Below are 11,206 nucleotides of genomic sequence, written 5' to 3'. Positions count from 1 at the left end.
AGAGGGACTGGGGCCAAGGCCTGGAGGGACAGGAGGCAGGGAATGGCTTCCCAGTGGGAAAGGGCAGGGATGGATGGGATGTTGGGAAGGAATTGCTGGCTGTGAGGGTGGGGAGGCCCTGGCACAGGTTGGTGTGGGAAGCTGGGGCTGCCCCTGAATCTTTGGAAGTGTCCAAGGCCAGGTTGGACACTGGGGCTTGGAGCAGCCTGGGACAGTGGAAGGTGTCCCTGCCCATTGCTTTAAGATGAGCTTTAAGGTCCCTTCCAACCCAAACCATTCCATGATTCTGTGATTGGCTCCATGAAATTTTCCCTCCAGTGCACTGGAGACACAGTTTTCCGTATTTCTTTGAGGACGAGAGGTACCTCAGGGCAGGGGCCTGACGGCTCAACCAGCTGCAGTTGTCTGTCCATGGCTGTTGGCCGTGGTTGTTGTCCACCCTCTCCAGCACCAGGGCTCTGTTCTCCCCTCTGTTTGTCCTCCCAAGGTGGGACTCTGCTGTTCAGGCACCTTGCAAAGCACTCCTCTTGTGATGAGTGTCTGAGGGATGCACCTTATTTGAATAGATTTGAATAATGTCTACTTTATTGTGCCATTAAGCCTTCAATAAAAAGGAATCATTTCTACAATTCAACAGTGGGTTTATCAAAACACTCTGAATGGAAGTTGCTGGCAGAGGCAGGTTTTAAGCAACTGGTAGAGGTTTTTACAAAGTTTAGAAATACACCTATTTTATATATCTTTCTTAAGTTTGACTGTAAAAGCCATCTCTCAGATCTGATCTCTGCTTTCCAAGTCCACTCAAAATCTTCTTGCAGGAGAACAGCTTGGATCTGCAACAAGAGGGTATGGGGCTGTGTCAGGAGAGGTTTAGGTGGAAATCAGGAAAAGGCTCTTCCCCCAGAGAGTGCTGGGCACTGCCCAGGCTGCCCAGAGAATGGGTACGGCCCCGAGGCTGCCAGAGCTCCAGGAGCGTTTGGGCAGTGCTCTCAGACAGAGGGTGGGATTGTTGGGGGGTCTGGGCAGGGCCAGGAGTTGGACTGGATGATCCCTCTCGGTCCCTCCCAACTCAGGGCATTCCATGACTCTGTGATAAGGGTACTCAGAAACCACTGGAGTGGGGAAAGAAAGGAGACCTGAGCTCTTCTGAGGTCTTCCCACCAAAATTCCACTTGATGAAGCCAGCCAGCTCCTCTTTAGACCCTTTGTGCCCTGGTGGCACCTACGTGGGTCGCATCAAAACACAAGCAGGGGCAGGGCAGGGCAGGGCAGGGCTGGCGGTGGGTGAGATCCGCAGTCCAGCTCGCAGTGAAGTCGCTGGTTGGAATCTCACATTTTCCTCCCCGTGTGCAGAATCGGGTCCCTGGCTCCACCGCTGGGTTTTCTGTGTCTTGCAGAGGGCACAGTGTATCCTTCACTCCCGGCTGACCTCCACCTTACATCAAATTCCTCATTCCTGTCACTCAGCTCTGAGTCATTCCCTCGGCTGCGCTTTGTCTCTTGGCCCAGTGAGCACACGCTCGGAGATGAGACGCAGAATGAGTCACAGTTCAGAAAACAGGTGCCTGAACTGGGGCTGTCAAAAATAAATGTGCAGGACTTGATTCTTTGGCTAGCTTTTGTTGTTATTAACTGCAGCTTGTCTCAGGAAAAGCTGGGTTTGATGGACAATAGGCCATTTTTTTCCCTTTTAGTTTTAAGATGGAGCTTAGTTGCAGCAAAGTGATGTTGTGCTTAATTCCTTCTAAATTAGTTTGCAACTGCCTGATAGATTTTGGGTGCATCATTTTCCTTGCTGTGCATGGTTGAGAGAAATAAAGTTCCCCGTGCAGGGAAATACTAACAATTTTTTACTAACCCTCATCTTATTTGGTGTTGTTCAGCCTGGAAAATAAAAGGTTTTGGGTTGACCTAACTGTAGCCTTTCAGTACCTGAAGGGACCACCAGGAAAGCTGGAGAGAGATTTTACAAGGGCTTGGAGTGACAGGACACGGGGAATGGCTTCCCACTCCCAGAGGTCAGTTAAATGGGATATTGGTAAGATATTCTTTTCTGTGAGGGTGGGCAGGCCCTGGCACAAGGTGCCCAGAGCAGCTGTGGCTGCCCCTGGATCCCTGGCAGTGCCCAAGGCCAGGTTGGACATTGGGGCTGGGAGCAGCCTGGGATAATGGAAGGTGTCCGCTGCAGGGCATGAGATGAGCTTTGAGGTCCCTTCCAACCCAAATCACTCCATGATTCTGATTCTTTTCTGAGCAGGTCGACAAGGGAAGGGAGGAGGCTCAGGGCTATGTCCGATCCCCACCTGTCTGTGCTGTGGAATCAGGAGAGCAGAGAGGAAGATGTGTGACCTTGAGGACCAAAATAAAAATCCCATGGAAGGGGAAAGACTGTGCCCACAGGGACTCATAATGAGAGTTCCTGCTGCACACTCAGGGTTCATTATTTGGAAAGGGCAGAGGAGGAGAGAGGGTCTTGCCTGGGGCTGAGAGATGAGCTAAATTCCCCTCCAAGTCCCTTCAGCTCCCTGACTGAGAGCTATATAATGAACAACTTCTGTTTCTTTCTATTTTATGATGTGCAGGAGACTCAGGGTGATTTTGATACCACAACAGAGGCAGTGTCAGAGCCCGAAATGCCTTCAGGTCACTGGTGGTCGAGAACAGCAGATGAGGTGCAGAGAGGGGCTCTTGGAGAGCTGGAGGAGGCAGTGCTTGTGTTCAGAGAAGGAATTCAGAGCATTGCTCTTTCAGTTGACCCAAAAGAAGGCTGAGATGTACCGCAGGGTAAAGCCCAGGGAGAGGGTTAAGGCACAGAAGAACGTCAGACAGATGAATAAATGGAGGTATGAAAACATTTGAGGTTAAAAGAAAGTTTCTGGTGGCAGACTGGTGAGATCCAGGACCAGGGAGCCTCTGGAAAGGTCTCCCAGAGGTGATGGCACAGGCTGAAAGTGTAACTACTTTTAAAGCAGAGAATTGTGCTTTTATGTGCCATTGCCTGCATTAGTGAAGGGCTGGATTTGGTGACTCTTGAGTGTGCTGCTGAGCATCCTCATGGGTTGGAAGGGACTTCACAGGTTGTCTTGTTCCATTGTCTACCATGGCAGGGACACTTCCCACTACACCAGAGTGCTCCAAGTCCCATCTAACCTGGCCTTGAACACTTCCAGGGATGGGTCAGCCACAGCTGCTCTGTGCTGGGGCTTCCCCACCCTCATGGGGAACTAGTCCTTCCCAATATCCCATCTATCCCTGCCCTTTCCCACTGGGAAGCCGTTCCCTGCCTCCTGTCCCTCCAGGCCTTGGCCCCAGTCCCTCTGCAGCTCTCCTGGAGCCCCTTTAGGCCCTGCAAGGGGCTCGCAGCCTTCCCTGTGTCCTTCCCTTCTCCAGGGCAACATTCCCAGCTCTCCCAGGCTGCCTCCAGAGAAGGGGGCCTCCAGCCCTCGGAGCATCTTCATGGGCATTAATCCATTAGGAGTTAAAAACAAATACATTAGAAAGTATTTTAAAATACAGTTTCTTCTTATTCAGTTGTTCCTTCATTCTCTTCCCCCTATCACTTCTCCACGTGGTCTTTGCTGCCCATTCTGCTCAGCCCTGAGGGTGAGCACAAGAGTTCTCTGTAACCCCAAGTACCATCCTCCAAACTCTGGGATTCAGTAGAACTGTTTTATTAACAGTAGAATAAGTAAGATACTTGAGTGTCTCCAAAAGAAAATCAACTTTGTGTTCAGTTCTTGCTCCCACCCATATGCCAGAAGTCTGTGGGCTCTATTCCTGCAGCTGCCTTCTCTGTGCTCTCCCCATTACCTCTGGCAGTTGAGTCACTGTGGGGTACAGCCCCAGGATGTGCTTGTTTGCTTGCTGGGAAAAGCTCTACTCTGAGTTTGATCCCTTCGTTGGGGGCAGGGAGGTGAAGAAATCTGCTCTCATAAACCAGGCAGCCAGCAGCTTCCATCACCCAGCCCGTGCAGCACGTATTTATCTGCCTTGCACAGACCAACAAATCCTGCTGCAATCATTGCAGTAAATGTGAGATATGGAAAGTTTTAAGTTTCATTTTGCTTGCTGTCGTCTCCTTTTGTCTTTTTTATTGAGCAGAAGTAATTTAACAGCATGTTTGACTCCTGTTCGGGCTTTTTCATGGCTTACATTGTATTGAGTTTCTGTTGAACATTTGAGTACTGTGGTGTAGTTTGATGCCTGATGGAAAAAGCGCTAATTATTTCATTAATACCAGAGCAGAATTTGTCCATACTAAACAAGAAAATAGAAAGCACTGAGTTTATGGGGTAAAATAGTGTTTCTCAGCTTTTTTAGCTGATGTGGAACAAAAGAAACTCTCTTGAACCTGTACTCATTGGTATACACTTGCATCCTCATCTTACTGTTGTTGCATCCCACAGTAGTGCTGATCCCATGTAATTGTGTATGGGATTGGGGCCAGGCTCAAGTGAGAACATACTTTAGTTTCTGGGCTGGCATTTTGGTTTTCTAATGACATCCTGAAGTTGGCTGTTGATCATTTAGGTAAAATCTTCACAAGACTGCAGTGGGAGGGAGATGGTCACAGACACTGAGGGGCAGCAAGGGATCCAGTCCCCTGCTCCTCCAGGGTGGGAGAAAGCTGACTGCCCATTATATATTAGAATCACAGACTGAAAGGGCCCTTAAGGCCCATCTAATTCCACCTCCTGCCATGGACAGGGACACCTTCCATTAGACCAGGTTGCTTCAAGCCCTGTCCAGCCTGGCCTTGAGTACTTCTTTTTGTTCTTGGGAAAATGTTCTTTGCTGCGGTAATGCACTGAGTGCTGTTACGGTGGTACATGGACTTAAATTCTGGAAATAGAATTTCGAGTACCAAATCACCATGGTCAGGTGTGCTGATATCAGTGACATGCTGCTGATGGGGTTGATGGAAAAAACCCCTCGGTCCTGTTGATTACATAAGCTGCTCCTTTGTTATTGAATTTAGGGAGAAATACAAACCTTGTGTAGTGCTTGACTTTTTAATAGCCTGATTTTTATTAAGTGAATGTGTTTTCTGATGATGACTCGTGTTTTGATTGTTGCTGACAGTGGTTTTAGCTTTGCTGGCTGCGTGCTGGAAATTTGCCAAGCACGGCAGTGTGGTTCGTGGTGGTTCATGCCCTGGAGCTTGTACGAGCTGGGAAAGCAGTGCTGGGGGAAGAGGGAGGTGTAACACACTGCTTAACATTTGTTTTCTCCCATCGCTTCCCTCACTGCAGACTGTACCAAAGCCGATCGCGCTGGAGCCCTGCTTTGGGAACAAAGCAGCCGTTCTCTCCGTGTTTGTGAGGTTGCCTCGAGGACTTGGGGGTATTCCACCACCAGGACAGTCAGGTGAGGATTACTGTTGTCTGATAGCTTGGAATATTAACTCCATACTCCTTCCCCACCCTTACAGATTCACCTTCCCTGATCCCACAGAAGCTGCTGTAGCCACAATTCAGCTTGGGATGTGCTCAGGGTATTTTAGGCTCCCTGGTTCGGGCCCTGCTGGCTTCCAACATGAGCTTTGAGTTAATTACTCAGGTCGTTGATGGATGAACATTTGATATTGGACTATGCTTTAATTAACATCTGGGTGGGGGAAGGAGGGATCTGCTACAGACATGTTTGCAGTAGTTACTTGTGAAAGTAACTGGTCACTTGGCCTATCCAACTTCGTTCCCAGCTCCATTTGCAGGGGGACATCAAGTCAGAATCATGGAAAGATTTTAGTTGGAAAGGACCTTAAACACCATCCAGTTCCACCCCTTGCCATGGACAGGGACACCTTCCACTATCCCAGGTTGCTCCAAGCCCCATCCAGTCTGGCCTTGGACACTTCCAGGGATGGGGCAGCCTCAGGGCAACTTGTGCCAGGGCCTCCCCACCCTCACAGGGAAGAATATCCCATCTAACCCTGCCCACTGTCAGTCTGAAGCCGTTCCCCCGTGTCCTGTCACTACAAGTCCTTTCAGAGCATCTCTACCCTCCTCTTAGGAGCTCTGGACAAAGAGGTTTTCTCCATCCAGCTTAAGATATCCTTGTTCTCAACCCCTTCACACCTAAAACTGATGTCAGGGCATCTCCTGGGCAGTGTGGAATTTAACTAGGTTCCCCAGTGCCCAGCGAGCTTGGTGAAGGAAAGGCTCTTGAAAGAGGATTAGCAGGGTTTGAATTGGATGGTTTGGTGTTGAGCTGGATTGAGCTAAGTCCCTGATGTGGGTTTGTCTGTGAATAGACTGGGGAGGCCCTGGCACTGGGTTCCCAGAGAAGCTGTGGCTGCCCCATGTCTAGAAGTGTTCCAGGCAGGTTGGACAGGGCTTGGAGCAACTTGGTCTAGTGGGAGGTATCCCTGTCCAAGGCAGGGGGTGGAACTGGATGGGCTTTAGGGCACCTTTCAATCCAAACCATTCCATGATTTCCTCATCTGCCATGAGGAGGTTGCGGAGGTGACGTATCCATGGGAAGTGCGGTGAAACCTCCATACACATTTGCTTTCAGGTTTATTGTAGTCCATCTACAATAGAGAATAGAGAAAGACACCTTCAATATTAAGGGTTCAGGCTTCAATGTTGAGAGTTTTACATCCAGTAATACCCACTCCTATTGCATCTTTTCCTCCTGCTGTTGCTTCTAATTAAACATGCAGTATTTCAGCTCCTTTCAGAATATTGGCTGGAGTTTAATTCTTAAGCCAAAACACTTCTCTAGTTTATTTAAAAAATTCTACACGTTTTATGGCCTGGAGGGATTTTTCAGCTGTTTCTGAAGGATTTGTTACTGTGGCTGTTCTGTTTCCTGACTCTTTGTTTTGTTGCCTCAGGTCTCGCAGTGGCCAGTGCGCTGGTGGACATTTCACAACAGATGCCAATTGCCTACAAAGAGAAATCGGGCGCGATACGAAATCGGAAGCAGCAGCCCCCTGCACAGCCAGGAACCTGTATTTGATGCATGGACATCAGAAACTGTCTAGGGTTTTAAACAAAATGGAAATGTAATACCGAGGAGGAGGAGAAAGATTTCCATGTTGTGTCCCAAGAGACTAGAAGCACCCGGAAAAAAACACAACTTCCTTGAACCCAATTTTTTTCTCTCATCTACGTGCTAGTTGGCTTTATTTGACAACTGCTCCACTTAAGTTTTACTGACACATGGCTTCAGATTGCTCCTTTGTTTTCTTCAAGTTTAAGCAAAATAATTTTATTGCAGGTGCGGTACGGTCCGATGCCGCCATTCCTGGTCAGTGTAAATACAACAGTAGTCCAATATGAATGACACTCAGGTTTCTACATGGGAAGTGCTTTGTAGTTCATGTATTTATCAAACTGTACAAAAAGAAAAAGATCCAGTGTTTACAGGTGTCAGCTCTCAACACATAAACACTACTATTAATCTTCAAAGCATCTTCATCCTTTGTTTTCATTTAATATTTAATTGTTCCCTCATTATTTCAGTGGAACTCTCTTCCAGGCACAGCCTTTTTGTAGTCATCATGGTCCAGGAACACAAAAGCTTGGATGGTTTAAAGGTTATGTTGCTCAGACCACGTGAAATAACTGGAAAGTTGGATGTTGCTTTAGAAAGACTCGGTGTTTACATAGTCTTAACCTGCTTGGAGTACACCACACACAAGTGCCTAGACTTGAACAGATCTAGGGAGTGAGGAGACTGCTACACACGCTGCTTTTTAACATAATTAAATTCCTTTTAAAGGTATGTATACTCACATCTAGAGTCACCCAAGGCACTCTGTGTTCTCTGTCCCGTGCAGTCAGAGGAAAATCACATTTTCCTGACCAACCAACTACTCACCCAGATGGAAATATCTGGAAGGCACGTAGAGTTTCAGTATCTCATAAGAAAACTCAGTTTCACCATCATTTTCATAGAGGCAGTCTGTGTTCCAGGTCAGATACATCATATTTTTCTGATTTTGGCCTCTTTCCTCCCCTTCCCTCCTGCCATCCTTCTGGATAAGAGCTGAGCTTGGAGGCATTGCTCCTCAGTGGTTATGATTTGCTCCCTCTTCTTACAGGGTGTGAAAAGCAACACTCTGGGTGCCAGATCACTTGAGGATGAAGTAAAAAAAGAACTTTAAATAAAAATGAAGCAGAGCAGCTTTGTTTTGCCACAGGTTTGAGTTCTACATTATCAGATCTGGTATTTCCTGTTGGGCTTGAGCTCTGTTTGATGTTGAAGAAGTGGCTGGTTGGTGAAAGGATGAGACTTGCAAACAGCGAAGAGAAGGTTTGGCATTTGGGGGGTGCATCGAACCATCTGAACTACTCTGACAAGTTGGGACTGTATTTTGAGGCTCAAGGCTGGACTTAACCCATCCATCTGTGTGTGGTGGTGCTCAGTGTCTCCCTGGAGCTGGGAATGTGGTGCAGGGCCAGGGCCACACGATGCTGTGGTGCTGGAGCTGGTAGGAAGATGTTAGTGAAGATGCCAAACAAGGTGTGTGATTGTGGCTTCATCACAGTAATTGAGGATTCACCCAGGTCACTGGGTTGGTGGGTTCTGTTGAGGACATCTGCTATTTATTAAAAGGAGAAGTAACACACAGAAGGGAAGTGCTCTTGGACCTGGCCAGGTAGCACCTTTCCAAGCTGAAACCCAAATAACTGCATCTTTTTTGTGTGTGTTCTGGTGATCAGTCACATATCAGCCACTCATTTCTGGAGTGGTTTTTTTCTAACCATGTATTTTGAAGAAGCTCTTTGGAGCATGGCAGCATCGCAATAAAGAGGTGAATTGCTGGGTGTGTCTGGGCAGTGGTGATGGGAGCAGCCTGATGGTTTAAGGACTGTTGTGGATGATAATTCTGATTTAACGTGTCATTTAACAAGTGCAATGAAACTGAAAAAAAATATTGGGACTGCAGAAAAATAGTGGGAAAAAATGCATTATATATATAAATATATATAAATGCATCTCTTTCTAAACTAGGAGTTTAAATGCTCTCTGGGAAGAAGGAATTATGAGAGGAAAAGGCTTGAGCTTTGTCTTAGAGTGAAGGGATTTAGTCAATTTAAGTTTTACCTGATGCATGGATTACCTCAGACAGATTCATCTCCTGATAATATTTTCTAACTTGATCAGTGATGGGGTTAATCTGAACTGGAGAAATTAGCCTGGACTAAAATCCCTCCCCTGTTACTACATGTTTTCAGCCATTGTGCGCATCCTCGTCTTTGGAGATTTCTTCTTGCTTCTCCAGCTGTTTTTGGGAGGAGAACTGCCAACCCAGATGGTGAAAGCCCCTGTGCTTAAGTTTCCCTCTTCAGGACAGCCCTTGAGCAGGTGCTTAAAGTTGTTGGGTTTTCCTGATCAGAAACAGCTTTCAGAACTGTAGGCCTGGAGGGGTGACAGATTTTTACATTAATAAGACATAAATATGGAGTTTGGGAGGTTTTCTCACTCCTGGAGAGCTGGGCTATCTGGTCTGCACACACAACCAGTGTGCCCAGGAGTGTGGCCGCAAAATGAGGTGTCAGATATTGGAAAAATGAGCAAAAATGATCAAAGTCAGGGTTTGTTAGAACCAAAAAATGTAAATAGAGGGACAAGAGTTACTTGTATAAATAAAAGGAACCAGCTCCCTTAGGATGTAGCTCTGCTCTGCATCTGATCTCCATCTTGATGAGGGAGAACTCTCATACATAGCTCTGCTACAGTTTCATCCCAGCTTAGAGGTAAACAGGGAAAAAAGTGGGAAAGGATAGGGGAAAGGAGAATTGCTGGTGGTTTATCACCAGGCCAATGTCAAAAGTGAAGGATTTTAGGGTTTATTTCATTTGGAGGTGAGGTGGGGGAGAAAGAGCAACCTTATTTCATGGGAGAATCTGTACATAAATGACAAATGACACACAGATTTTGCACTTGTACATAAACTCTACAGTAATGTGCAGAACATGGAGAGATTTAAAGGGTATATAATCCAGAAAAAAATCTTGAATGTATTTTTGATGCATTTTAAATGATGTATGAGTTTTGTCTTAGTAACTTCTTCATCTGATCAGTATTAGATAATTTTCCAGAGCTTTAAACATCAGATTATATCATGACATCTTGTAAAACAGGGAGGCATAACTTGACTTCTGTATGTTCAAATGCATTTCACTTAAATGTAGAAACCAAGTAAAATATGGCTTTTCCATTTGAAAGAGAGTAATAAATGTCCTTGAAGTGGTCACCATGTGGAGGATTAAATCAGTAGTTTACGGCCTTTGTTACTAAAATTGTGGCAGTGTTTCCATTCAGAATCACTATTTTCAGGTGTTTATAACTGGCTGAAATTCAGCATTCAATGTCTCAACTCTCCGAACATTTTTATTCTGTGAGAGGAGCCTTTAAAACATTTAATAATAAAATTTCAGAACTGTTGGGGCCCTTTTATTCTAGAAAACAATGGTGCCATTGGATCTCCAAATCTCCAAATAGCACTTTTTTTTTTTTTTTTTTTTTTTTCGAAAGTATATTAGGCTCTTCGTACATTGCGAAGCTGACAGTACGTGATGGTATTTAAGTCTGAGAAGCAGTGTGCAGAGCACCATAGTGTGACTGCAGCTTACATGCTGAAAAGACAAGAGGACTGTCACATGACTGTGGTACAAATACATTTTTTTTTTTTTTTTTTTTTTTAATTCACCATTTTCCGTGGGTTTTAGCCCAGAATTTTCTCTGGACTAGTTGTAGCATGACCTTGCCACTCTCTGGCTCAATATTTTGGATACAAGAAGATTTATGAGACACAACTTTTCGGTTGTTATATTCCTCTCCCTGGGCTTAAAATGCGTTGTATTGAAATTACCAAAATAAAGCTATTTATGATGGGGTAGTGCCTGTGATCAGTATCAAGTCATGGCATATAATGTCCCAAAATTTGATGGTACAGTGCCGTTGGTGTGGCAGCCTCCACGGGCAGAGCCACACTCCTTCGGGGAGTTCATGTACTAAAGATTGCTCAGAAGCACCATTTCTCTGCAGGAAATGTTACCAAGAGCCACATTACCAAGGCACTGGGTTTATGGGATGGTTGTAAACGGCAGGTCAGCTTGCTTGGCCCTAAATGAGCTGAAAGGAGGGTTTGAGGCTGAAATCGAACTTCAGGCCTTTTCCATAAGCTGCTGGAATTCAAGTGCCACAGAGCTGGGCTGCCCCTCCATCCTTTGCTGCTCCAGGTGTTCCC

At 46.1% G+C, this 11,206-nt stretch overlaps 1 protein-coding gene across 1 annotated transcript in view; it reads left to right on the top strand.

Moving 5' to 3' along the window:
- Positions 1–10,241, top strand: part of ATRN (attractin) — a 142,892-nt gene extending 132,651 nt beyond the window's left edge. Inside the window, exons 29-30 of the mRNA XM_008631833.2 lie at positions 5,253–5,367; positions 6,839–10,241. Of these exons, the coding sequence (XP_008630055.2) occupies positions 5,253–5,367; positions 6,839–6,963 (240 nt within the window). The 3' untranslated portion in view covers positions 6,964–10,241. The remainder of the gene's footprint in view (positions 1–5,252; positions 5,368–6,838) is intronic.
- The last annotated feature ends 965 nt before the right edge of the window (positions 10,242–11,206 follow it).

This window comes from Corvus brachyrhynchos, unplaced genomic scaffold, assembly GCF_000691975.1.
Source record: "Corvus brachyrhynchos isolate BGI_N302 unplaced genomic scaffold, ASM69197v1 scaffold910, whole genome shotgun sequence".
Classification (NCBI taxonomy): domain Eukaryota; kingdom Metazoa; phylum Chordata; class Aves; order Passeriformes; family Corvidae; genus Corvus; species Corvus brachyrhynchos.
This window is presented reverse-complemented; position numbering and strand designations above follow the sequence as displayed.